This window comes from Spermophilus citellus (genome assembly GCF_964194105.1).
Source record: "Spermophilus citellus genome assembly, chromosome: 1".
NCBI classification, from domain to species: Eukaryota; Metazoa; Chordata; class Mammalia; order Rodentia; family Sciuridae; genus Spermophilus; species Spermophilus citellus.
Genome location: NC_138182.1, coordinates 1,059,646 through 1,085,944, shown reverse-complemented (window position 1 = coordinate 1,085,944; position 26,299 = coordinate 1,059,646). Strand labels below are relative to the sequence as shown.

At 59.8% G+C, this 26,299-nt stretch overlaps 1 protein-coding gene across 3 annotated transcripts in view; it reads left to right on the top strand.

The window, feature by feature from the left end:
• Positions 1 to 25,980, top strand: part of ATP11A (ATPase phospholipid transporting 11A) — a 105,463-nt gene extending 79,483 nt beyond the window's left edge. Inside the window, exons 17-30 of one of the 3 annotated variants that reach the window (XM_081286197.1) lie at positions 704 to 807; positions 5,385 to 5,566; positions 6,812 to 7,063; positions 8,026 to 8,200; positions 9,651 to 9,753; positions 9,835 to 9,980; positions 10,458 to 10,517; positions 11,330 to 11,457; positions 12,158 to 12,293; positions 16,984 to 17,049; positions 18,184 to 18,287; positions 20,059 to 20,224; positions 23,957 to 24,060; positions 25,146 to 25,284. In XM_081286197.1, coding sequence (XP_081142323.1) covers positions 704 to 807; positions 5,385 to 5,566; positions 6,812 to 7,063; positions 8,026 to 8,200; positions 9,651 to 9,753; positions 9,835 to 9,980; positions 10,458 to 10,517; positions 11,330 to 11,457; positions 12,158 to 12,293; positions 16,984 to 17,049; positions 18,184 to 18,287; positions 20,059 to 20,224; positions 23,957 to 24,049 — 1,715 coding nt within the window. In that variant the 3' untranslated portion in view covers positions 24,050 to 24,060; positions 25,146 to 25,284. Of the gene's footprint in view, positions 1 to 703; positions 808 to 5,384; positions 5,567 to 6,811; positions 7,064 to 8,025; positions 8,201 to 9,650; positions 9,754 to 9,834; positions 9,981 to 10,457; positions 10,518 to 11,329; positions 11,458 to 12,157; positions 12,294 to 16,983; positions 17,050 to 18,183; positions 18,288 to 20,058; positions 20,225 to 22,098; positions 22,184 to 23,956; positions 24,061 to 25,145 lie in introns of all 3 variants that reach the window. The other 2 variants (XM_081286198.1, XM_081286196.1) reach the window with 2 other exon arrangements.
• Positions 25,981 to 26,299: the final 319 nt, after the last annotated feature.

The following is a 26,299-nucleotide window of genomic DNA, read 5'->3' as shown; positions in this document are numbered from 1 at the left end:
AAGAATCTGTCCCCACAGAGGACCGGGTTCAGTCTCCTGGAATGTCAGTCTGGCCCAGGCGTGTCTCCCATCCCCCACCCCCGTAGCCCTGCAGCCCTGGTGATGGAGCATGGTGGTCTTGACCTGCTGCCCCACCCGACAGGCTGAGACTCCCCAGAGAAGGGCCCCGACTGTGAGTGGTGGCGCCAGGGCTGGCACCTTGTCCCAGCAGCTTGACCGCTGCTGCTGTTGCCCCGGCTCACCTGAGGACGGAGGAGCCCTTCTCGGCAGTGTGGGAGGTGTGCGGCACTGGTGCCCTTTCTCCTGCTCGGTGACGCGGCAGCGGTCAGTGTCCACAGGCTGCTCTCCCTGCCCTGGCCGGGCAACTCCTGCATTCATCATGCCCCCACTCTGCCCAGGGCCTTGGGTCTTTCTTTCTGCCTTTACCAGAGAAGGTGCAGCCGAGGCCCAAGAGCTGCCTTGTGTTCCTGGTCCTGACGTTGCCCTGGGACCTCCGAGAGTGAGAGTAAAAGGAGGTTTGGGAGGAATCCACAGATCTGATTTCCCAGCCTCAGCTTGTCAATTGGCCATCAAAGTCTTTAAGGTGGTTTCTCAGGCCTGGCATCCTGCTGAGGCATTCCAGCGGTGGAAAGCAGTGCAGGGCCCCCGTGTCGGGATGAAATTCAACCTTGGCGGTTTTCTCTTCTTTTTTCTTATTTTACAGGAGAAATCTATCTGTTTTGCAAAGGAGCGGATTCTTCCATATTTCCCAGGGTGACGGAAGGCAGAGTGGACCAGATCCGAGCCAGGGTGGAGCGCAATGCAGTGGTGAGACCCATGAGGACGGGCGGCCCGAGGTGGCCCCCTCCCTGGGGAGGGCTCCTTTCCTTCCGTTGGTGCCTGGGATATGGGAATCTGGTGGCAGTTCCTCGAGGTGGCAGGCCACATTCTTATAGCCCCTCTCCCCAGGAGGAAGGAGCAGGTGGGACAGCCGTGGCCTGGAAAGCTCTACTCCTGGTCCAGAAATCTCTTTCTGCTCCTAGTTTATAAAGCCCCAGACACACACAGACACTTCTCCATACAGCTGCATCCACGTTCTGCCAGAGGGTCGCTAAAGGGTGTCCTCCGGCACCCACCGGGCTTCATTGCACTTTTTAGGGCAAAACCTTAAAACCCTGCTGCTTACTAAAGTCTGTGTGTCTGCGTGTGTGTGTGTGTGCGCACGAGTCTGCGTGTGCCTGCATGTGTAGTGCGTGTGTCTGTGTTTCTGCATGTGCCTGCGTTTGTGAGTGTGTGCATCTGCATGTGTGTGCACATGTGTCTGTGTGTGTACTTGTCTGTTTATGTGTGTGCGTGTGTGTGCATGTGTGTCTGTGTGTGCATGTCTCTTCGTGTGTGCACGCGTGCGCATGTGTGTGTCTCTGTGTCTGTGTGCGTGTGCATGTGTGTGTGTGTCTCTGTGTGTCTGTGTGCGTGCACCTCTGCCTTCTCCTGCCAGGGTCCGCTCTGGCTTCTACGGCACTAGCTGTTTTGAGGGTTGTCCACGTGGGTGCACGTGTCTTCGTGTGTGTCTGTGTGTCTGCGTGTGTGGGCATGTGTCTCTGTGTGTCTGTGTATCTGTGTGTCTGTGTGCGTGCGTGCACCTCTGCCTTCTACCAAGGTCCCCCCTGGCTTCCACGGCACTAGCTGTTTGGAGGGTTGTCCACGTGGGTGCACATGTGTCTTCGTGTGCACATGTGTGTCTGCGTGTCTGTCTGTGTGTCTGTGTGCGTGTGTGCACCTCTGCCTTCTCCTGCCAGGGTCCCTCTGGCTTCTGCGGCACTAGCTGTTTGGAGGGCTGTCCACGTGGGTGTGCGTTTGCTGGTCTGCCGTGGTTTCCATGGAAAGCATGGGTGTGTGGACCATGATTCAGACGGTCTCCACTCCGGGGTTGTTGAAGTCAGCTGCAGTGGACTGTGGGGTTTGGGCAGCTGGAGAGGCCAGACGGCGTGGTGGCCCTTCGTCTGCGCATGGCTGGCCTGCTGCCTGGGCTCCGGAGCTTCCTCAGCTCGGGGAGCTCTAGTGACTGTCCGTGGTCATTCTTGTGGTATTCCTGCTCCCACTGAGCGGTTCCTGTGTGGTCAGCTGCCACCCATCTCTCTGCAGCTTTCTGAGGCTCTTCCTTAAATCCTCCGGCTGTTTCGCCCCAGTTTCTGCCCTGTCTGGTCTGCCGCACCGTGTCCCCAGGGCACCCTTCCTGCAGACAGCAACTGCCCAGGTCTAGCGGTGTTCCCCGGGCGTGGCCATGGCCTGTGCCTTCCTCAGCCAGTGGTGTGCCTGGTTGGCCTGGAGGCTGCTGTTCCTGCAGACCTCGAGTCTTGTGGAGCCGGTTCCAGGAGAGTGCTGCTTCCTTCAGTTGGTGCCGTCTTGTGATGTGATGGTGGGTCCAGTGTGGCACTCGGGCCAGTGACCACTGTGAGCTCCTGGGGTCAAGCTGTGCCACCCTTCCTGACAGCTCCTTCCTGGCCTCTGGGCATCTCCTCTGCTGGGCATGTGAGGGCCTTGTAGCCCCCTGGTTACTAATGTTATTTTTAAATAATGGCAGATTGACAGGAAATCACAATGATCAAGCAAGTGCAGGGGCCCTTGTGTCTTCTGAGTCCCATCATCCAGCTCTCCTCTGTGGTCTCTGCTTGGCGTCACGTCTAGGAGACGTCGTGGAGCCCGGAGTCGGGAGGCCGCCTGCTCTTCCTCCGGGTTCCGCAGCTTAGCTCCTGTGCTCGGGGCTTCGCTGCTCTTTGGTTGGCTTCGGGAGGACGGTGACAGGCCAGCCTTGCTCTCTCGAAGGCGTGGGTCTCCCAGCCTCTTGATGGCAGCTGGTTCTTTCCCCACCACGGTCCTGGTGCCCTGTCAGAATTGCCAGCCGGGTGTGCTGGCCTCGTGTTCTGCCCGCCCCACTCCAGGTCTGGTCATGGCCCTGCGTCCTGGTGTCGTGCTGGCTGACCAGAGCAGGAGAGCTGATTGGCCTTTGCAAGGTCCTTCAGGGGCCAATTGAGATGCGCACGAATCTCAGCTGGGCTTTTCCACCCTAGGACTCCTTGTGGGGTCACACTGACCTGGAGGTGGCCCTGGGCAGCACTGTCACCAGCAGTGCTGGGACGTGGTCTGTGAACACAGGTGACCCCTAGAGTTGGTCTTAGTGACTTCGTTCAGCCCTCCACCTCTGGCTGAGCGCAGAGCCGAGGGTTCTGCTTCCTGATGTCACTCCGGGGGTTGCCTTGGTCTCCCCTTGGGTTGTCTGGGGAGTGGTGTCTCTGCCGGCTTGGGTCTGTCTTTGTGGGGCCACGTCATCTGCAGACAGAGGGTCCTTAGGCACCCTTCCTCATGGGCGTCCCCCTGTTAATGCCTGGTTGCTCTGATGGGAATGTCTTATGCCACGAGGAGAAGTGGCCAGGCAGGCCCCCTCTGTTCCTGACTGGGGGAAGTGCTGTCTTGGCCTCCATGTGACGTCTGCTGTGGGTTTTCTCCATGGCTTCTGCCGTGCTGAGTAGGCACCTGCCGATCCTACTGGGAAAGGCACAGGGTTCTGGTCAGCCGCCTGTCTGCGTCCCTCGAATGCTGGCCTGGCTCTACTGCTTCTGCCAGGCCTTGTACTGCGGGGAGTGGATGTCCAGTGCTGAGCCCCTCAGTCTCCTGGGGGAGCCCCTGGCCCTGCCTGTCCCATCCGGCTGGTGAGGACGTAGGTGTCCATGTTGCCAGGGGATCTGTCGTTTTCTGGTGGTGTTGGCCTGGCCCATGTTACCCCGTCTGTGTGCCTGTGTGTGCACTATGCGGGTTTCACTGGCCCTTGGCAGGAAGAACAGAGAGGCTTCACTTCTGCTCCCTGCAGCCACGTGGGCAAGTCCCGTCTGCTTTGAGAAGCAAGGACCTCTGTGTTTATGAAGGTGTCTGTGTGCCCTCACGCCGGCTCTGCGCTGTGGGCAGCTTGGGATGGTTCTCCTTTAAAGCTGTTCTCTTGTCCTGGGGTTTTCCACTTGTGAACGAAGCCTTCATCCGTGTGCTCCTCGGGCCCTCCACTCCTCTACTCGCAGACCCACCGAGATTTTGGTGAAGCAGGACATGGTCCAGCAGCCACAGCCAGGGGAGGGGCACAGGCGCACATGGCTGGGGCACCAGGCAGCATGTGGGTGTGGAAGCCGGGGCTAGGACAGCTCTGGCTTCTTGCTCGACCCCTTGGAGCAGGAGACCATGTCTGGAGGGTGCACAGGAACAGAGTTCTGGAAGGTTCCTGGAGAACACAGCTTCACACACCCAGGTCCCTTGGCTCTCAGGTCTATGGGAGGCCTCTTGCGCCCCTCGCTCTCAAGTGCTCAGGGAGATGAGCACTGTCAGTCCAGTGAGGTGCCCTTGAGCTAGACCCGGAGGTCAGAGGCACGAGGAGACTGAGTGCCCCAGAGCTGCTGGAAGCTTCCACACATCCTGGGAAGTCCATTCTAGACCACAAAGACCAGGTGTCTCCTGGAAGGCGAAATGCTTATGCAGGAGTCAAGGCTGGTGGGCAGCCTCCAAGGCCTTCGCCTTCCCCTTGATGAGTCTACTTCAGAAATACCACTTGGTGTTTACCACAGAATTGCAGATTATTATCCTAGAAAGGTTTAACTTAAGCAATGCATTCATCAGAGAGTAGGAGTGAAGTCTCTTTTGGGGTGATAACCCTGGCGATTCCTGCTCACGACCTGCGTGGGGCGGGAGTAGGTGTGGGCCAGCTGGAAATAAAGGCTGGGAAGTAATATTAAGAAATAAACACAGGGGCGGGGCGGGGGCTAGCAGTGGCGCTTGTCTGGCATGGGTGAGGCACTGGTTCAGTTCTCAGCACCACGTATAGAAAAATAAGCGTCTATCAACAACTAAAAAGATATTAAGGAAAAGAAATACACACAAAAGATGAGAAATGTGTCTATATTCAAAGTGGGCACTGACGGATGGTCGAGCCCTTGGTCTGATCCTGACGAGGAAGAGGCCCACAAATGCTTTGTTTAAAGTAACCCACCAGAAGGAGCCAGTGAGGAGCTTCTTCAGGAAACACGATGAGTGGGGAAGACGGGTTGTTTGGGGAACCCAGGGATGTGAGCTAAGGCAGGGCACAGCTGACCTGGACTTTCTCGGACCAGGGAATTTCACCCAGGAGGCAGCTCAAACAACCGTAGTTCACACACGGCTTCCAGCAGCTGGTGTTCCAGGCTTCCTAGATGGGAATTTGTGATTCGAGATGATTCCCCGGACTCTGCATGGTCATGAATAGTCCAGCTGTGTAGGACTGACCCTCACTGGTTGGCCTGTCCTCCTAACTAGAACGTGGGCGTCAGGAGGGCCCCTGCGTGCTCAGCACAGCCCCAGCCCTCCTGACGCTGCCGTGTGGTCTGCAGGAGGGACTCCGCACGCTGTGTGTGGCCTACAAGAGCATGGCCCCCGAGGAGTACGAGGCCGCCTGCAGACTGCTGCAGGCCGCCAAGGTGGCCCTCCAGGACCGGGAAAAGAAGCTCGCAGAGGCCTACGAGCAGATCGAGAGGGACCTCATCCTGCTTGGTGCCACGGCCGTGGAGGACAGGTAAAGGCACACACCTGCCCAACCCAGGTCCACAACACAGTGGGCAGCCAGGGTGGTGAATGGAGAACAGGTAAAGGCACACACCTGCCTACCCCAGGCCCGCGGCGCAGTGGGCGGCCAGGGTGGGTGAATGTCCTGGGGGGCTGTGGCCAGAGGCCACTTTGCTGTCCAGAAACAAGGGGGCTGAAGCACACTTCTCAGAAAGCCCATTAGGGGTCATCAAGGTCCAGGTTTCCGTGGTCCTCCAGGGTCAGCCAGGGGCCTCGGCTGAGCTTGCTAATGTGTTCCCTCCCCTCCCTCCCTTCCCTCCCCCTCAACATATTTCTCATTGCCCTTTGAAGAAGCTTAGGAGAGCCGGGACTGTTGCAGGGCCTAGTGATCGTGACTGGTGGAAAGCGCCAATCACAGGTATCCCAGCCTCCAGGGTCTTCCAGCCTCCACAGCGGACAGTGAGGAGTAGGCCTTCCTGGGGCTGCAAGCACAGCAGGATGGCCAGGGGTTCTGCTGGGGGAGCAAAGCCAGGGCCACAGCTGCTGCTCATGGCTACTGCCCGTGGTGAGGAGAAAGTCCTCGGGCTGACCTCCATGTTCCAGAGCCTTCTGTGAACACTTCACGTGCTCCTTCTGACGGGAGTGTGGTGCTCGTGGCTCGTGGCTGTGACTCCACCAGCACCCACAGACTGGCGCAGGCTGACAGTGTCAGCAGAGTGTCCTCGCAGTGAGCCTCGGCCAGCTGGCAGGAGGGAGGCGGTGCAGCCCGACCCCGTGGGCCATGGTCGACAGGAAGGGAAGCCCCCACGTGCGTCAGAGGGCATCTGGCCTATGGACACGGCCAGCACCTCAGGATGTGGTGTAACTTGGGTTTGGGGTTCCAGTTTGGCAAAAGGCAGTCAGACAGAGCAGGTTGTAGCAAAAGAACTGAAGTGACTCCTGCAACACCCCACGCCCTGTTTACCTGCGAGAGGCCATTCCCCATGGGCCACGAGGATTCCTCACAGTGCCTGCTGCCCTGTCCACGTGGTGGGTTTCAGCTGGACAGAACTGGAGGTTGGCCAGTGGCGACTGTGTTTGGACACTCCGTCTGGCCTGTCTGCTGGTGTTGCAAAGCGCCATGAACGCTGCGGTGAGATGGCCAGCAGCAGCCTCGTGCTTGGATTCTGCAGCTCATCCCTCTGCAGCCTCAGGCTCCCGAAGCGCTCTCCCTGGCCTTTGTGTTCTGGGGCCAACCTCTGGTTTCTCCCCTCAGGCTCCAGGAGAAAGCAGCCGACACCATCGAGGCGCTGCAGAAGGCGGGCATCAAGGTCTGGGTGCTCACCGGGGACAAGATGGAGACGGCTGCGGCCACCTGCTACGCCTGCAAGCTCTTCCGGAGGAACACGCAGCTGCTCGAGCTCACCACCAAGCGGATCGAGGAGCAGAGTCTGCATGACGTCCTGTTCGAGCTGAGCAAAACCGTCCTGCGCTGCAGCGGGAGCCTGACCAGGGACAACTTCTCAGGGTGGGTGGGTCTCCTCATCCTGACAGGGACCTGGGTCTCCTGAGGGCATGAGCACCAGGTCCTCCTGGGTCAGGTTGAACTTGGGACTGAGTCATGGCACCTCTCAGTCATGGACTGAGACATGTCTCCCTGCTCCTCTGTGTGGAGGTGCAGGTGCAGATTGTGGGCAGGGTTGAGGGTACGGGAAGACAGATTGAGCAAGTGTTCTTTTCTTCTTCTTTGTTTAAAGTGTTTTCATTGGGATAATTCTTGAGTGCTTCTAAGACTCAGGGGCTCTGCAGCAGATGCCAGAGAGGGCATCCAGGCAGGCTGGGGTTATCAATAATGCAGGTGGTCTGTCTGGGGCGAGGCAGCGTGCTGGTATGTCCGGCAGTCTGACAGACACAGTGCACGGGGCTGCCCTGCTGGCCTGCGGCGCGTCTTCTGAGATCAGCGCGTCTTCTGAGATCGGGTTTGTTTAGCTGGTTTTAGATTCCCATTAGTGTGGGCAGAGCATGTGAGTGCCCTCATCAAATGCAGATTTTAAATTATTCATAAATAGACGAGGATAGTTCTCTGTGCCTGAGATGCTCTGGGGGATTGGGAGTATTTGTCATTTTGAAGGCTGGCAAAGAGAGTGTGTCACCCCGTTCTCATCAGCTTGGATTACTGGGCAGGGAGCCTGTGGCTGCGAGCTGTACACACAGACGGGGTTCAGGAATCTGGACCCAGGGTAGGCTGACAGACAGAGGCCCTGTTCCCAGAGCTTCCCGCGAAGCACAGAAACGTGTGCTGTGGCTTTGTCTGAGGAAAACAAGAACATTTCATTAAAATATCGTCATAGTTGTCACATGCAGTGCTCTGAAGGTTGCCTTGATGAAGTGGAGGCCCAGCGGCTTAGTCCTGGGGGGTTGCAGCACCTGCAGGTTCTAAAACGTGGATCTAGCAATTGAGTGATCTTTCTTATTTGTGTGGCCTAACAGACTCTCAGCGGATATGCAGGACTACGGTTTAATTATTGATGGCGCGGCGCTGTCATTAATCATGAAGCCCCGAGAGGACGGCAGTTCCAGCAACTACCGAGAGCTCTTCCTGGAGATCTGCCGGAACTGCAGTGCTGTGCTCTGCTGCCGGATGGCACCCTTGCAGAAAGCCCAGGTGCGCCCCCTTCGTGGCCCAGAGATGCGGGCTGAAATACCAGCCCTGTCCCGAGGTCCCTCAGCCCCGACTCCTAAAAGACCTAGTGTGGTAGCACCTTTAGAAACAGAGGCAGGAATGGCAGATTTCAGTCACCCTCCCCTAGTGAGTGTGGAGTCCAGGGTGGCCCTTCCAGGTACAGTGGCCAGGAGGGTGCTGGGTCCCTCCTGGGAAATGAAGAAAGGAGGGGACTGGCATTTACTGAGTCCCTGCTGTGTGCCATCCACAGTCATCAGGGCTCTGGCCTTCAACCCTGTGGGATGAGTAGGTCCTGACCTTACCAGCTGGCCTGCGTGTCCAGAGTATGCAAATTGGACTCTTGCCAGTCCAGCTGCAAACTTTGGTCCTACCCCCTTGAGTTCTTATGGGGGGCACACCAGAGTGTTTCCACAATGCTTCTACCTACCTTTTAAGTGCATTATGGGAACCACATGTAAACATGGTGTCTTTCCAAACTCGGTAGACCTGAAGCCCCAACTTGATCGCAGCACATCTTAGATACAATAGGCCAGCATCTAAACTGTTCATTAAAGAAATCTGCAACTTCTCAGATTGGCCCAGTGGTTAAGGTAAAATAAATCTTGCACAAACTCTAAGAACCAAGTGCAAGGACTGATTGTCAGCACGTGACATGTGTGACACTCACCTCTCACTAAGATAGAGCCAGGGCCTCCCTGGGCAGTTCTCAGAGAAGGTGCCCCAGGCTCAGGAATCATGTGCATCCTGTTTGCTATGAACTTACTTCGTTCCTTCCCTCCTCTAATATGTTCCACTAAATCTGTTTCAGTTACTTCCCGGATGCAGCTAAGGTTTTCTGTACCACTTCTAATTTCTCAATTGGCTTTTGAAAAGCTTTCTACGTTGAATTTGCATGCCAGTCTCTCATCTTGAAACCTGCTTGCCATCTTTCAGTCTCACCCCCTACACCAGTGCACTTGGCACCTACGTGGGGGAGACCACAGAGAAAGCTTGGAACCCTAGAAGTCATTCAGTGCGCACAGGTGCCAGGTTAGGTCTGCGCACAGGACAGTTTTGAAGAGTAAGATAGCCAGGGAACCACGGCTTGCTCTTTAGACTCGCCGCCTGACACCCAGCCCGGCTCTGCAGACCTGCTCACTGAGCCGAGTTGGCACCTGCCCTGGTATTTGAGTCGTGGCCAGCCATGCAGCTCACTTGATGGCCCTTTCACAGCCTGTCGCCATCGTATCTCCCACGTCTCACTTTATTCTGCTGGTTTCCAAATAGGGATGACGTTCTGCTGTATAGAGGGAAGCAGGCTTTGGTGAATTAGCTCCAAGCCAGCAGCACTCCCTTCCTGGACTCAGCTCTGCCTCTGTGTGCCACTATGTGTACTGTTAGGGAATAACCCTGGCAGACAAAGCAGAGGAGTAAATTTTGTTATCTTTTCTAGATTGTTAAGTTGATCAAATTTTCAAAAGAGCACCCCATCACCCTGGCCATCGGTGACGGCGCCAATGACGTCAGCATGATCCTGGAGGCCCACGTGGGCATAGGTGAGCCAGGGGGAGGCTGCGACAGGAGGCTGCCCTGGCTGGGCCGGCTCCCAGCTGGCTCCTCACTCTCCATGCTCGCAGGGGTCATTGGGAAGGAAGGCCGGCAGGCGGCGCGGAACAGCGACTACGCGATACCCAAGTTCAAGCACTTGAAGAAGATGCTTCTGGTCCACGGGCATTTCTACTACATCAGGATCTCTGAGCTGGTGCAGTACTTCTTCTACAAGGTAGGCGGTCTCCGCACCTCCCCCTCGGGCCCCGTGTGCCACCAGGACAGCCTGACCCTGGGCAGGAAGGAAGGGGTGCGTCTCTCACCACGGGAGGCTCCCCAGCACCTCCTCCCCCCCAGATCTCACTGAGGAGCTGAGGGCTCCGGCAGTGGGGTGCCTGTGGGGCACCATTTGTACCTCTTCCAAGAGCCCGGCTCCCTGGGCAGTAGCTTATTTCCTGGCTTTGCTGACCCCTTCCTAACAGAGTCCCTGTACACTGTCTGTGTCACCGCAGCCAGAGCAGGGTTTTAGTGGCCACTGAAACGAGAAGAGAATTTCCAAAGCCCATTCCGTGCTCCTCTGCAGGACGCAGAGCACGTCTGGGTTGGTCCCCACACAGAGTAGGTGCTGTGGGCAGCGGCTGCCCAGCCGTAGGACAGGCTCTGATCCTCTGGAGACCGTCACTGACCTCACGGCCTGCGGCTTGCCTTTCAGAACGTCTGCTTCATTTTCCCCCAGTTTCTGTACCAGTTCTTCTGTGGGTTTTCACAACAGGTCAGTCCTCACGTCCTCTAAGTCAGGGGCTTGCCCTTGCCTTGCTCCCCTTCCCTGGAGGGTGGCTGCAGTGGGGAGAAGAGACTGGGACGTCCAGGCCACCTTGCCACAGGGACAGTGAGCAAGCTCACTACTGTTCCTCCCACTGTCCCTCCCACTGCCCAGGGCCCGTCAGCAGGCGGGGTATGGGATCAGGCGCAGGCCACAGTGCTGAGGAGCCCCTGGGCGGGTCTGCTGGCCTCAGGTGTTGGAGATGCAGGACCCACCTCCCAGCCCCCAACTTGGGGTGTAGGGCCCACACTGAAAGGATTAGCCACACACTGGAGGTACTCATGGGTGTCTGGTCATCCTTGGGGCCAGAGGCCCTGCAGTGTGCCAGGGGCAGGGGTGGTGGCCTAGGACGGGGACAGGGACAGGATGAGGGGGCTCCTCAGCCCTGCTTCCCAGGTGACCCTGCGTGTGCCAGTGCACAGTGTGCCAGCTGCTTTTCTGAAGCATCCAGGACCAGGCAGGTGAATCTGGAGGGTGGCTGTCAGAACTGCAAATCCTTGTTCCTCTTCTTCTTCCCTTTGTCCCCACTTGGCAATCTGCAGTGACAGAATGGGTGGGTCAGAGCCAGGAGGGGCCAGCTGCAGCTTTGTCCTGGCCCTGTGAGGCTTTGCAGTCATGCTGTCCCCTGCGCCTGCAAGGGTGGCTCTGGGTACACTGTGGGCACATTCTGTGCCCAGCTGTGGTTCTCTGTGTTAAATGAAAGAGGACACCAGCAGTCTATGCAGGAAGTGAGGTGGTGAGCGGACGCCCTCTCCCTCCAGACCCTGTACGACACCGCGTACCTGACCCTCTACAACATCAGCTTCACGTCCCTCCCGATTCTGCTGTACAGCCTGATGGAGCAGCACGTGGGCATCGATGTGCTCAAGAGAGACCCTTCGCTGTACAGGTAGGTCCCCACTCATCCTAGTGGCCCTTCCCTGCCCAGGAGCACCCAGGGACTGCCTCGGCCCTTCCGGTCACACCGGCAGACGTGTTCAAACCTGGGGATGTCAATGTACTGTGCACTTGCCGCCAGGAGCCCTTCCAGCAGGAGTGTGGCCTTCGCCCCCAGGTCAGAGATGGCGCAGAGGGGACGCACGTCAGGCCAGTCTGTTTGATGACTGTGGAAGAACTAGGGATGAGGATGTCTTCTTGTGACCATGAATTCATGGCCTGGATCACCCTTTAGAACCACGTGTGTTCTGTTCAGAAATGTTGGTGGATCTGATTTCAGTGTGATATTTTCTTCTTAAAAAAAAAATGTAATTAATAAAGAAAAGGTGTTTTTCTGTTATTTCAGAACTGCCATTCAGGATCTTTGGCAGATTTGATGTTCCCGTTTGTCTTTTTAAATTAAACATGTATTTTTCCTCCAATTTAGACTCACAGGCAGTTGCAGAGTACTCCAGGGAGGCTCCACGTGCTCTCACGCGGTTTCCCCAAAGCCCGCACGTTGGGAACCTCAGGGCACGGAGGCTCTCACCACACTCGCGTCTTCCTCAGGTGGCCTGTGTCCACCCTGTTTGGGGGTCAGGCATGTGCAGCAGTGCAGCGGTGCAGCCACACGGGTAGCCTTGTGTAACGCTGTCCCCTTCCCTTTCCCACAGGGACATCGCCAAGAACGCGCTGCTCCGCTGGAGGGTGTTCACCTACTGGACCTTCCTGGGGCTATTTGATGCGCTGGTGTTTTTCTTTGGTGCTTATTTCATGTTTGAAAACACAGTCGTGACCAGCGGTGGACAGGTCAGTACTGTACTCTGGTGGCTGAGGATGAGCCCTCACCCCATGTGTTCGCGCTGTGAGAATAGTAGCTCAGCAGGGCTCCCAGGCCCTGCGGGTGGGTCGCAGACGCCTGTGCGTCCAGCAGCCACGTCCAGGGTCATGTGGCAGCAGGGCAGGGCCTCTGGGGTTCCCGGGCGTGCTGTGTGACCTTCCTTCCATGTGCCACTGTGGCATCGGGCAGCACTCCCAGGCGCGGGGTACATTGGCATAGCGTGCCCGAGCAGGCCATGCCCCGTGGCGAGCAAGGTGCGTCCCGGGCGCTCAACATTGGCGTGCTTCCTGGGGTCTGTTTTATTTGTATCTTGCTTTTTTCTCTCTGCTACTCGCCTTCTTCACCCTCAGATAGTGACCACCAACACACACATGGTAAGAACCGTGGGTTTGTCCTTCCTCTGTGTTTTCTGGAGTGCGCTGCAATTAAAATATTTCTCGAAAATATTTTCACATGTGACCTCTACTGTGTGCTTTGTGGGTAGAAATGCTGTCAGTTCTCCTGCCCTCTACTAGCCAGAGACCTGTGTGTTCCAGCCATCTCTCTCCCTGTCCCCCCACCCCAGGTCTGTGTCAGGCTCTGTGGATCTGAACCCTCTTCATGGTGATGAAGGGCAGAGTCAGCAGGGATGAGAGGCCTGAGGGCAGGTTTCAGCTGGCCAGGGAGCTGAGGGGTGTTGGGCAGACTCCAGAGTGTCCCTGAGGGTGCCAGCCCTAGGCCCAGTGTGGTCCTCCCTGAGGGTCACAGCCCTGGGCCCAGCGTGGTCCCCCAGGGTCCCAACATGGGGCTGGCATTCCTAGGTGCGATGGAGGGCAGCTTCCCAACAGAAGGCTTTTCATTCCCGTCCCTGGCACCGTCTTCCCCTGGTGGCCGCCCGTGTCTGCCCCGCAGCCTGTGGGTGGGAACACAGAGGCCCTGCCGTGTGTCCTTTCCTGTGGCCTAGGTCTTCTGTGAGTTCAATCCTGGAGCCTGCTGAGGCTGCACTGCTGCTCCGGGGCCCAGGTCCCTGCGGCTACTCCTTGCCCTGGTTTGCCAGGCCGTGTGGTTCCTGCACAGCCCCACCATCACTGTGGCTGCTAGAGCTCTTTACTTCTTCCCTCTCCCGGGCCTTTTCCCTGGCTCAGGCCTCTTGTGTCCTGGACACACAGGCTCCTGTCCTGGACCTCAATCTCGGGAGGTAGTGGCGTGTGGGTGGCATGGCAGTCATCACTGGCTCCGCTTCCCAGCTGGCCTCTGCCTCGTACTGCCGGCACCCTGTTCTCTTGGACGTTCCTAGAGCAGAGGTCGAGGAGACCAGTGGAGGACTCGGCACCATGAAGAGGTCAGGGGTGGTGTGGGCAGGCCCTGCATGCGTCCCTCTGGTCAGGGGAGGACACAGCTGCTCTCCCTGGAAAGGCAGGCCAGCTGCTGCTCAGGCCTTCCAGCCGGCACTCCTCAGGACCCCTCGTCCTCTCCAGCCAGGCTGTGCTGCCACTGGCCGGGGCACCACTGTTACCTCTGGGGGACCCCACGTCCTGCATCCCTTGTCTCCTGAGAGAGGTGTTTCAGCAACACGTCCCCACCTTGTACTCCCTGCCCCTTGTCACATCACTGGAACTTGAAATGGGGTCGGAAAGAGTCCAAGGTGGAGGCAGCCCAGGGCGTCATGTGCAGCCACACAGCCTCAGGGGACATGGGTGGCCCCAGCTGCATGTCACCGGCTGTCACAGCAGGTGCAGGATGCAGTCTCCTCACCTAAGAACTGGGAGGTGCCTGGCGGCGATGGGTGCCCACCCGGTTCTGGGACGTTCTGTGCTGGACTCCCCAGCAGGCTTGCTCCAGGCCCCTAAGGCCCCCACGGCTAAGACTGCGCGGCCATCCAAGACCACAGTCACCAACAACCACAGAGGTGACTCGGGCTGCCCAGGAGTTCAGGGTCAGGATGACCCAGGCCACCCCATGCATGACGGGCCTGCTCCAGAGGCCTTCAGGGAGCCCTGTTGGCCTGCATCCAGCATGTGCACGTGTCCTGGGCGTCCAGAGCCCACTCACCGCCAGATAGGAGCAGTGCCAGGCAGGGTCTGCAGAGGCCAGGAGCTCCGCGTCTCCCAGCAGCGACCCTCTCTGTTCGGGGGTTGCAGCTTGGCGGTGAGACGCTCTCTGATGGCATTCCCCGAGGCCCAGGTGCATCTTACAAGTAGTCTAGAAGTCAGTCTTGATGGTCAAGCCCCCACCTGGACTTCAGCGCAGACCCCAAGGCACTGCCATCGTCCCTGCTGCGTGGCAGGTCCTAGGTGAACACTGGAGTTCAGAGCAGGCCACGGTAGAATTCAGGAAGACCAGGAGGGTGGCTGAGATGCCAGCGGTCCGGGCGGGGGAGGTGCGGCCACACCACTCCAAGCAGAGGCGTACTTTGGGGGAGCGTCCCCCACACAGGCACGTTGGCCTGCTGGAAGGTGTGAAGCAGAGCGTCCCATGAGAATGCTCATCCTCAGAGGTGTCGGAGAGGCAAGGAAGACTGAGTGGACGCACCGTGAACATGGGAACCTGGCTAGGGAGGGGCAGGGAGACCGTGACTGCCAGAGGCTCCGTCCCTGGGTTGCTGGTGCAGGAATGCAGGGGTGTGCCGCAGAGGTGCTGGCCATGGCTGAGGGGTGTGTCCTCACGTTAGGACGGGTCCTGAGAAGTCAGAAGAGGAGTGTCGCTGGGGGTCGGATCGTCCCTCTGACAGCCTGCCAACAAAGGCAGCTGTGTCCACCTCCCACCCAAGATCCCCAGACTCTCAACCTAACCAGGACCGTTGGTAGCTACCAGATGGCTCCTGTTGAATGCAGATGAGATCAGGAGCCCTCAGCAGAGGAGCTGCATGCCCGCCACCCAGTGACCTGGCCAAGGGCTGTGGGCACAGAGGGTTGGTGCTCAGCACTTCCCGGGTTCCTGGCTGAAATTCGCAGCTCAGGTCTCGAGATAGCTAAGCCTTGCTGTCTGCCTGTGAAAATGAACGGTGGCTCACACGTTTTAGTGGACCCCAGCCAGAGGCCTAACGCGTCTCCCTGGGACTGCCATCAGCCAACCCCTTGAGGAGGCATGGCAGTGAGGTGGAGGGCCGCCTCCGTCCCCGGCCCAGCATGTCCTCCGGGTGTGCGGCTGCCGAGGCTCTGCGGGACATGGCATGATGTGCTGTCGTCTGGTTTTGTAGACATCTGCGGTTCCGACGAGTGGGAGTGGGAGGACAGGGAGCCCCTCTCTCCCTACGGCTCCCAGGGCCCCAGCAGTCGCTCAGCGCCACTGCTCCGACCCTCGGCCAGGTGCCCTGGGAGGTGGTGCCAGGCCGCAGCTGGTCTCGGGCTGAGACCTCCCTGCCTAACGATGAGGTGGGCTGGGCGTCTCTGAGAGGACACACACCTCCCCAGGTGCAGGCCAGCCCCAAAAGAGGCCGTGAACCCAGGCAGGAAGCCTCTGGACCACACAGGGTCTCCCTGTGCACTGTCCCCACTCAGGGCACACAGTTCCTCCCAAGTCACCGTCCCGGGCATTCAGCAGTGCCTCTGGCTTCTGCCCAGGAGATGCAGGTGCCAGAGACATCCCAGGCACAGCTAGGCATGCCCTGCGGGCGTGGTGCCCTGGCCAAGGAGCTCTGCGGGTGCAGATCTGAGCTTTTGCGTGCCTGTGTTGTCGCATCCAAGGAGAGAGGCTGACTTGACCAGGACACGAGCCCAGGGTGCGGTGAGCAGCTGTGCCACTGGGGCCCCGGCACTGAGCGCTGACTTTCCCAAGTCCCAGCCCGTGTGCCTTCCCTGCTCACTGCGTGGACCAGAACTTGTGGCCTGCACCTCACAGAAGTCGCTGCTGGGTGTGGCCCTGGCTGGGCATCTCAGGTTGAAAACTGCCCTGAGAAGGCCACTGCCTGCAGCCTTCTGGTCCTTTGTGACACAGAGCTCTGATTTCGCCTGAGAGAGGGGCCAGGGGCATTCTCTGAGAAGCACAGCTCTAGCACCCCACAGGCTGGGCGTGGGCCACTCGCGGAGGACAGGACCTTCACGGTGGCCACTGTTGGAGGCGAGGCTTCCCTGCGACTGACCTCTCCCTGGGAGGGGCATCTCTTACTCTGCGTGCCTTGTCTCTGCGGGAGGTGTGCTGTCTGTGGCTGGACGTGTCTGTACTTCCCGCCATCCTCCAAGGCCGCTGCTAGAGGAGGGCAGCTGTGAACCCACTTGGTGCTCCCTCCTCCTGCGCTCGGTGGCTGGCGTCTGCAGCCTCTGGCCACTGGAAGGCGCCCTTGTCCAGCTCTGTCCCGTGTGTCTGCTTGTCCCCTTTCCTGAGGTGCTGGACAGTGTGCTCCGTCACCCATGTGTCCGGCACTCCTGGCTGCTTCTCAGTGTTGTCCCCAGCAGTAGTGTCTGTCCAGCAGCCTCTCACGTCCTGGGCCTGTTCTCAGACGTGCAGAAGCACATCTGGGCACTTGGGTCACTTGTCTCCGCAGAAAGCAGAGGCCAGGAGGTGCCCGTTTGACCCAGCTGTGGGGGCTTCACCTTCACTGGGCAGCGCTGGGCCGGGCCAGGCCAAGGCGGGCAGCAGCCCCGCCCCGCGCGGCCTCCAGTCTATGGCTAGGCGTCACGTGTGCCGCGGCCTTGGGAGCGGGGGCTGCGTGCGCAGGCGGTCACTGGCTCTTCTCCACAGATGTTCGGGAACTGGACCTTGGGGACACTGGTGTTCACAGTCATGGTGGTCACCGTCACGCTGAAGGTGGGTCTTCTCAGAGCCCTCCTCGTGGCCAGCTGCTCCGAGTAGTCTCACACCCCACGGCTCTGAGCCGTGAATCCACACTGAGGCTGATCCACCTGCCCAGGGCCACCCCAGCTCCCCTTCCCTGCCCAGACTCATGAGGCACCCTGTCCCCACGATCCTGGGTGCCCTGGTTCCTGAACTGCAGTTAACAGAAGTCAGCGAGGGAGTCTATACTCCAGGGGCAGACTCAGATCAGAATGCTTCCAAAGGGATATCCCGCCGGAGCCCGCAGGTCAGCCTGAGCCAGCTCTCCTGCCTTGGGAAGCCAGCTCTCTGAGGCCAAGTAGCATCCTATGAAGTCCCCTGCCGCCCAGCCTGCAGACACTAGGAAGGGACGCAGAGGCATCTCTGTGCCGTACCCCAGCCTGGCCCTGCCCCTGCAGGCGAGCTGGGAGCTGGTGGCAGGGCTGGGGTGGATGAACTGGGAGCTGGTGGCAGGGCTGGGACAATGAGCTAGGAGCTGGTGGCAGGGCTGGGGTGGGTGAGCTGGGTGCTGGTGGCAGGGCTGGGGTGGGTGAGCTGGGTGCTGGTGGCAGGGCTGGGGTGGGTGAGCTGGGTGCTGGTGGCAGGGCTGGGGTGGTGAGCTGGGTGCTGGTGGCAGGGCTGGGGTGGGTGAGCTGGGTGTTGGTGGCAGGGCTGGGACAATGAGCTGGGTGCTGGTGGCAGGGCTGGGACAATGAGCCAGGTACTGGTGGCAGGGCTGGAGTGGTGAGCTGGGTGCTGGTGGCAGGGCTGGAGTGGTGAGCTGGGTGCTGGTGGCCGGGCTGGGACAAGGAGCCGGGAGCTGGTGGCAGGGCTGGGACAAGGAGCCGGGAGCTGGTGGCAGGGCTGGGGTGGTGAGCTGGGAGCTGGTGGCAGGGCTGGGGTGGTGAGCTGGGAGCTGGTAGCAGGGCTGGGACAAGGAGCAGGAGCTGGTGGCAGGGCTGGGACAAGGAGCAGGAGCTGGTGGCAGGCTGGCGGCCTTGTGAGGAGCTGGTCCAGGTCTTCCTGGGGAGCTTGAGGAGGTGTTCAGCCCCCGCTGGGTTCTGTGCAGCTTGGTCCGGCACGGCCTCCCGCCTCCCTCATGCTGTTGGCCTCCCTCCTCCCTCACAGCTGGCTCTGGACACACACTACTGGACCTGGATCAACCACTTGGTCATCTGGGGCTCGCTGCTGTTCTACATTGTCTTTTCCCTGCTCTGGGGAGGAGTCCTCTGGTAAGAGCTGATGCACGTATCCACGCACTGTGGCCGTCCCAGGTCTCCCCAGGCTTGGGGCGAGTCCCCTCCACCTCCTGCACTGCTGTAGGCCTGCCTGCATCCAGGTGTCCAGTACACATCCTGCTGCTGTAACAGATACCTGAGGCTGAGGGAGTGACAAACAATGGAGGTTGTCTGGGCTTGTGGCCCTGGAGACTGGAAGTCCCTGAGCTTATGCTGGACTCTGGCAAGGGTCTTGTGACACTGGAATCCTCACAAGGCAAGACAGGACTGTCCTCTCATAAAGCAACTGATGCCACCATGAGGTGCCTTGCTCGTGTCCTGACCACCTCCCCAGGCCCTTCTGCCACCACCCTTGACAGGAGTGGCGTTGAGACTCCACATGAGCCTGGGGGCACTTGAACCCAGGGCCCTGGCATGCAGAAGGACAGCACACTGCACACTCTGGTGGCAGGATACGCAGACCTGGCGAGTGAGTCGTGGGGCTGACAGGCTCTGTGGGGACAGGCCAGCGCTGCAGCAGGCAGGGCCCTGTTGTGCCCTGGAGGGCAGAGGTGACTTCCCCATGCAGTTGTGACCTACCCTGAGCCCAGAAGAGTGCACCTGGCCTCGCTCAGGGACTGCTCAACACAAGAGGCTGTGTGCAAGCCCCACCACGTCACACGCTGTGCACACAAGTGACCGGCGGCTCTTGTCGCCCCAGGGAAGTCGGGGAGTTGGAGTCCAGATCCCTGGCTGCCGGGGGAGGGAGTGTCACTGCAGCTGAGGCGGCCACAGGGGTGTGAGCGGGTAGAGGGCTCAGCCGCAGCAGCAGGGAAGGATGGCCACGCTGCGCAGCCCCTCCCCTGGGCAGCTGGCCTCGCTGGGAGGCCAAGAGCCCCCTGGTCCACATCTGCTGCCCAGGAGCCGCTGTCTCTGTCCCAGCCCCTCCTTCCTGGCAGCACAGGCTCCTGATCCAGTGGCGGAGGGAGCAGTGGGCTGGGGAGGGTCTCCAGCAGCCCTCCAGAGCCAGGCCAGAGTTCAGCGGGCCTCGGGTGGGGGAGGAGGGTGCCTCCGCTGGAGTGCGCCTGAAACTGGGTTCTGCTTCCGCATCACTCACCTCCTGCCCTTTGGCACAGGCCTTGCCCACCCCGGCCTTTGCAGCAGCTTCTGTGCCCTAGGACTCCACTCTGTCCCCTGTCACCTGCAGCACTGCCACCTGAGGTGCCCATCGGCTTTAGCTGGAGGTGGGCTCTGCCTCTCCCTTTCCCGCTCGCGGCACCTGCACCACGGAGCAGGACACACAGACCACCTGAAAGCAGGGCCCTGGTCATGGCGGGCTGGCCAAGGGTGCTCAGTTCCCTATACTCCACCTGCAGACGCCCAGGGTCACCCCGACATCTAGTTTCGTCCTGTGCTGAGTCTTGTGGCAGGAGTTCTTGCTGGTCAGGGCTGCCCCACCTCTGTGGGGAGGGGCAGGCTGTGTCCAGGCCCAGGGGTCGCCACTCTGCTCTTGTTTCTTCTGCTGTCCTGAAGCTGAACTTCAGGGGCTCCTGGCTCCCTCTGGGATGGCCCTCCCTCCCGCCAGGACCCTGTGCTGTGGAAGGTCCTGCCCTATTTGCTCTCGCGTGAGCACTCCAGAGCCGGCAGCTGGTGCCCTGCCCAGTGCTGTCCGCAGCAGGAGCAGGACTCTCCAGAGCAAATGAGCTCCTCCTCAGGTGTGGGAAGCCGCTGGGACCCGTGTCCCTCCCAGAGGGCTGACCGCCCTGGCTGTGTCCCCTGCCTGCAGGCCGTTCCTCAGTTATCAGAGGATGTACTACGTGTTCATGCACATGCTGTCCAGTGGGCCCGCCTGGCTGGGCATCATCCTGCTCATCACCGTCAGCCTCCTCCCGGATGTCCTCAAGAAAGTCCTATGCAGGCAGCTGTGGCCGACAGCGACGGAAAGGACCCAGGTACGGAGCCCACCCCGGCCGGTACACCACCCTAGCTTTACAATTGGGAAGCGTTAGTAGCAGGATTGTTCAGAGGTCAGCCCAGATCTTGCCAATCAGCTTCATAATGATGCATGATTTCAAATTTTAAATTAGGAAAAATTCAAGATGATCAATGTATAATTTGATGATTTGACCTAAACAATCAGCTAAGAGAAGAAAGAGAACAAAGATTACTAGAAAAGATAAAATATCTTCTGTAAATCCACAGAAATCTGAATTTAATCATTACTTTAGAGGTTAGATTACATTTTTAAGGTGGATTTGGCTCAACATGTTGACGTTGTATGAAGGATTGCTGGGTGTTGGGCTACCTTTTTTCCACACTCCCAAACTGGCCGACACGCAGAATTGTGGGTTCAGAAAGGAAGCTGAGCTCAGGACTCAGCCTCTGTCCCCCTCCAGAGTAACCTCAGCACTGGCCTCTGCCTGGGGGCTGCGGGAGGGTGGGAGGCACCAAGCCCCACACCTGTGCAGCCTCTCCAGGACCCTGGCCATCAGTGAGGGCAGAAGGTGACCCCTCAGTTAGGGGCCAGCTGAGTCACAGTCCCTTGGGAGGTCATTAAAAATACAGATTTTCAAGTTACCTCCCTGTAACTTTCTCACCTCTGTGAGGTGGGCCCTGGGACAGGCTCCCCCAGACCCCAATGATTCTTGTGCCCGTGGTGGGGCAGGACAGCTCCTTGGCGGGGAGCAGAGCTCATGGCACAGAGCAGGTGCACAACAGAGGAACGCGCCTGCGGCCTGGCCCGCTGTTCCCCACAGCCCTCCACGGCCCAGATGCCCACCCCCAGGGGTGCCAACAGCCCTATTTAGGATGGGAAATAGGCCAGCCCTGCCCACCTCGGAGCCCAGCGGTTGAAGGGGCCCTGATTGTGAACCTTCCCAGGACTCTGCTGTCTTAACACGTTGAGACCAATGCCACCAGCCCAGGCCTCCCTCCTCTGTGCCTCCTGCTGCCCTGGGTGACGTCAGTGCCAACAGCCATGACAGGGGCCTCTGCCCAGCAGTGGTGGGCGTCCTGCGAGCCATGTAGGTCTGTGGCCTATCAGTGAGGATGTAGGGAGGGCCACTCCAGGACCTGGAGGGGCTTGGGGTCCAGCTCACACGCACAGGCTGTGGTGTCACCTCAGTACCTCTGAGACAAAGCCACCTCCAACACCAGAGCACAGGGCCCGGACCCTCCTGCTCATGGGGGGAGCAGCACAGTGGCTGTCCACACTGAGGCCGTGTGTCCTCCCAAAGGCACTGCCTTGGCTGGGAGCCGCGCTCGGGTCTCGAGCAGTGGTGCTCTGAGACACATGTCCCTGATGGTCCCATGCGGGGGCACGTGTGCTCATAGCGTGTGGTGGACACACATGTCCATGCATAGGGGAGACAGCAGGTGCAGGCTGACCACGAGAGAGCAGGCTCCAGTCAGTGTCCTCTGGGTACCCAGCTATGCCGCCTGGCCCGCAGGTGCTGGCAGACATTGAGGTGCTTGGCTGGACGCACTTAGACGGGCAGAGTTGGCAGGCGCCGCCTGCTGGAGGGCCTTCCCACCTCCTCAGCCAGCAGTGGCAGGGCTGCAGTGGCCTCTTGGCCCCTGAGGAGCACCCAACTGAAAGCAGCTTGAACCAGGCACAGGAGGCGTGAGGCAGGAGGCGCGGGCGTCGGCTGGCCCTGCAGCTCAGGTCGGCTGCTGGGCCGAGTGTACGGGACTTGTGTGCTGTAACCAACTCACCGCTCTCTTGTCTCTCCTTCCCTCACCCTCCCTTCTCTGCCTGCTTTGCCTCCATAACCACTCCCTGTCCAAACCTCTCCCGCGTGTGGGCTCCGGACCGCGGGACGGGCAGGCTAGGAACCAGTGCCTTTCTGTTGAGCAGCCCACCGTCTTTATGCTTTCCCAGACCTCCAGCGGTCTGAGTTTCTGACCAACAGGTGACCTTCTCTGCCTTTTGCATGCTTGGGATCATGGCCACAGGACGCGGGGTGAATTTGGTGTCAAGGCCAGCCTGCACGTTAGGAAGCACGGTGACTTGCTGACCGTGAGCTGTATCTCCCCCCAGCACAACCCGCTGGCCTGCCTGGGGTCCTTAGCAGTGTTCTCAGACACAGCCACTCGGCACCAGCCACCCAGACGCTCCTCAGACTGTCTCAGCATGGCCCTGCCCTGCACGGCCCCTGGGGGGTGGACAGAAGACCTCCTCCCACACAGCTGTGAGGAAACTGAGGAGGGCAGGATGAGCGGTGTGCTCAGGGCCCCCCAAGGTCCAGGGCACAGCCGTGCTGATGCTGGCCGTCTTTATCAAATTCCTCACATTTGTAAAGGCCCGATTGTTCCAGAGAAAGCCTCTCGGGTGCTCTCCTGAGCACTGGCCTTCTCAGCAGGCAGTTGACTGGCTTTCTGGGTCAGCTGCACTAGCCAAGGCCTTTGCCTCCAGAGCCAGGTGTCAGCAAGCCGAGCAGCGTCTGTCAGGACAGCCGGGGCCCCTCCACCCCTGCCCTGGCTCAGGTGGGAGATCCCACGGCAAGGAAAAGGTCTCTTTCCTCTTAGTGACGGTTCATCCTTTGCACACTTTCAATTGTTTTTTTAACTGACAAGATGCTACATTTTTTAAGGTCAAGTAAATAATGGCAAACAAAGTTTTTCTAATTGGGTCATGTCACATTTTGTTAAAACAAATGACATGATTGCAGCTCACGTTCTACATACTTGACAGCATTTCAGGTGACATTATTAGGAACACCACAGCGAGTCATAGGAGGGGATTACAAAACTAGCTAGATCAGGCCAACTCAGACTCAACCGTCCCAGCTGTCCACGCAGCTGGTTAGGAGCGAGTTGCTTCAGAGCACAAGCAAGGGCCAGACTCTGGCCAGGCACCCTCACCTGGCACAACCCCTGCCGCACCCGCTCCTGGCCACAAAGAGGAGCACTCTGTTGCCATGACACCACGCCATCCTGCAAAACTTTGGAGGAACCAACATTCATTCTGCTGGCCCATTCTGCTTGGCCCTTCAGACAGGTGGTTCCTCTCCCATGTCCCTGTGAGGAGCACCCAGCTGGCACACACTGCGTGGTGACGTGCACTGCGCACGTGCTCGTGTGGCACTGCCTCTGCACCGTCCCATGGTTCGTACTGCGCCCCTCGCCTGTGAGGGGTGGCGGTCCTTCCTTTGTTCAATCTTCTGCCTGGACTCCTGCCTTCAGACCTTGTGGTTCTTGACTCTCGAACGCCCGTTTCCTCATCTCTGAGGAGCTAGCAAGACTGGGTGCGAAATCGTCCCAGGCGCGGGCTCTTGCCCTGGAGTGGGAGGTGCCAAGACGCCGAGGCGATGGGACAGGTGGAGGCGTGCCCTCGGCCCCCTGGCGGTTCTCGGCAGTGCCTCTCTCTGCTGAGGAAGCAGCAGGGACGCTGTGGGAGCAGGCAGATGCAGTGTGGGTTCTGGAAGCACCCATGAGCTGTCTGTGTAGGAGCAGGACCTTGAGACCGACCGTGGTGGCCTGTGCAGTCTCCCGTCCTGCCCTGCCACCGCACCCTGCCAGCAGCAGCCCTGGGGCCAACTCTGGCTCCAAAGGAGTTGCACGGTGCACTCGGTGCCTTTCCCTGGCAGAGGGCCCGGGGTGCACAGGGCCACCCGCAGCCCTCCCCCAGAGGGTGTAGCCCTCCCCCCGGAGGCCGCGGCGTCATGTCTTTCCTCGCCTTGCAGAGGAGCATGCAGCACAGAGCACCCGTGGATGCCGTGCCCAGCAGCAACAGGCCACTGCTGAAGGACCTCTTACCGCAGCCGCGGCGTCATTAGCTCCACGCTAGGTAACGGTGTGGCCGCTGCCCGCTGGGCGTGGCCCGTGTGCTGTGACTCTCAGACTGTCTGTTCTTCCTCCAAAGTTTTGCTGTGCTGTGCCATTATTGATAACAGAGGTTCACAATACAAAGGAGCACACCCTTTACACACCTGTGCATTTCCACCCAGGTGGGCACACATGCTGAGTAAGCTGACCAGGTAGGGTCCGCACGCACGCGCACACACACACACACACACACACACACACACTCACGGCCAGGCCCACCCAGCATGCGAGCAGTCGACTGTCCATGTCCAGCGTTTGCAGACAGGAGCTGGCTCCTGGTCAGTGGAGGAAGCAGCTCAGTTCAGGCGCGAGTCGGGACAGATCCTGTTTCACATCAGAAGTGGAGCATTGCTCAGTCGCACTGGACACAGCCCAGGTGGCTCCCAGCTGGCCACCATTGTCCAGCAGCTATATCTGCTAGTCTTGGGCTGTGAAGACTCCACATTGTCCAGCACTTCAGACCCGGGGTTTGCCGTGAGCCCCATGTTTGCCAGTGGCCCCCACCTAAAGGTAGCTTTGCGCGGGCATTGTCCCTCATGTGGACAGACCAGTACCGTTGGCCTCCCCGCCGGCTGCGTGGATGCAGTCTGTGCCGCGGGTCTCAGTGGGTGGTCACGCAGCAGCACGGCCACCTCCATCAGGTAACAACAGGCTGAGGGCCGGGGAGTGGGGGAGGCCAGCCATCATCCCAGGTCCCCCGGGCTAGATACTGGCCTGGACAGGGGAGTCCTGTCCTCCTCTGGGGTGGGGGGGGAGCACTTCCAGGTTTGAGGGTCTCTGGGGCCTTTGTGCTTCCACCGCGTATCATGATGGGCCTGGGAGGCACCACCGTGTGTCCTGCGTCCCCCCACGTGGTTCTCCCTGGGATGTGAGAGGCCTGCTAACAGAGGTTTGTAGTTCTAGACGTGGACAGACACGTTGCCTCTGTGGCAGCTGCTGTGGGTGGACCCTCACCTCTGGGCTGGAGCTCTGTGGGGACAGGGCCTCGGGTCAGCACGGGCTGCTCCCGGGCTTCCTGAACTGACTGCCTGTTCTGTGTCTTGGCAGAGCTCGCAGCCACAGGAGTCGGTGGTTCCGGACTCGTCCCTCTCGCCTCTCTGCAGAGCTCAGGTGCACAGAGCCCCAGGCCCTTGGCTGCCCTGGGCGACTTCTGCCTAGGAAGGCAGGCGGGGTACGCCGGGGGCGGGGCACGCCGGGGGCGGGGCGCTGTGCCCCCCACGGGGCCTCTCCGGGAACTGCTGTGGATCCAGCCTGAGGCGTGGGTGCTGGGGCCCTGCTCAGAGCCCGTGCCACAGTGGACAGTGCCCAGGCCCAGTGCTGCAAGCTGTGCTCGCTAGTGCCTGTGCACTCGTGCGCCTTTCCTGGTGCCCAAGGAGGCGAAGCCCTGGCCGCAGGCCACTCTCTAGGACAAGCACACCACAGTCTTTCGTCCCCTGCCCATGGCCTCCAGCTCTCGCTGGACTGTGAACAGGACCTCGCCTCGGCCCCTCCTCTGCACTGCAGCTGCAGGCGGGCTTCGCCCAGGCCTGTGTCAACCCCGTCACCATCTCTGTGTCCTGTCACCTGAAGAGCCGTCCTCTAGTCTGTACCTCCATGTCCAGCCCCCAGCCTCAGCCGTCCAGCTCACACACACCACCCTCTGCACCAGGCCCCTCTGCGCTTCCCCCCTGGTGCTGCAGGCTGGACGCCCCGCCTGACCCCGAGGGCGTGTCCACCTCCCGGCCCTGCGGCCTGGCCCGGCCGGTTGCCGACTACCTTAAGAAGCAGTTGCTCCTGACTACATCTGAGTCTCCTGAGGAGGGAGCTTGGCAGGGATTCCGTGTCCCCTTTCCTGTCACCAGCTGCCCTTGGAGGAGGACGTTGTCATGGCGTGAGCCTATCTGGGCTGTGGTCTGTTTCTGGGAGACTCTACCTGATGGCCTTGGTGGACCTGTCTTAGAGGAGACACTTGGAGGCTGGAGCCTCAGCCTGAGGGAGGAAGGTCAGTGCCCTCCGTGCAGTGGCCCGTGACAGGGACATGCTGTTCCCCAGCTGCTCGAGAGCAGAGGTCTGGGGAGTGCCGGTTCCCAGGCAGTGCGAGGTCTCACCTGCTCAACCCTTAGTCGCACAGCAGTGGCCCCACCATGGGTAGGTCAGAGCAGGACACTGTACCAAAGAGGGGTGGCCTCCCCAGCTGAGGACAGAGGACGTCGTGCCCCCCA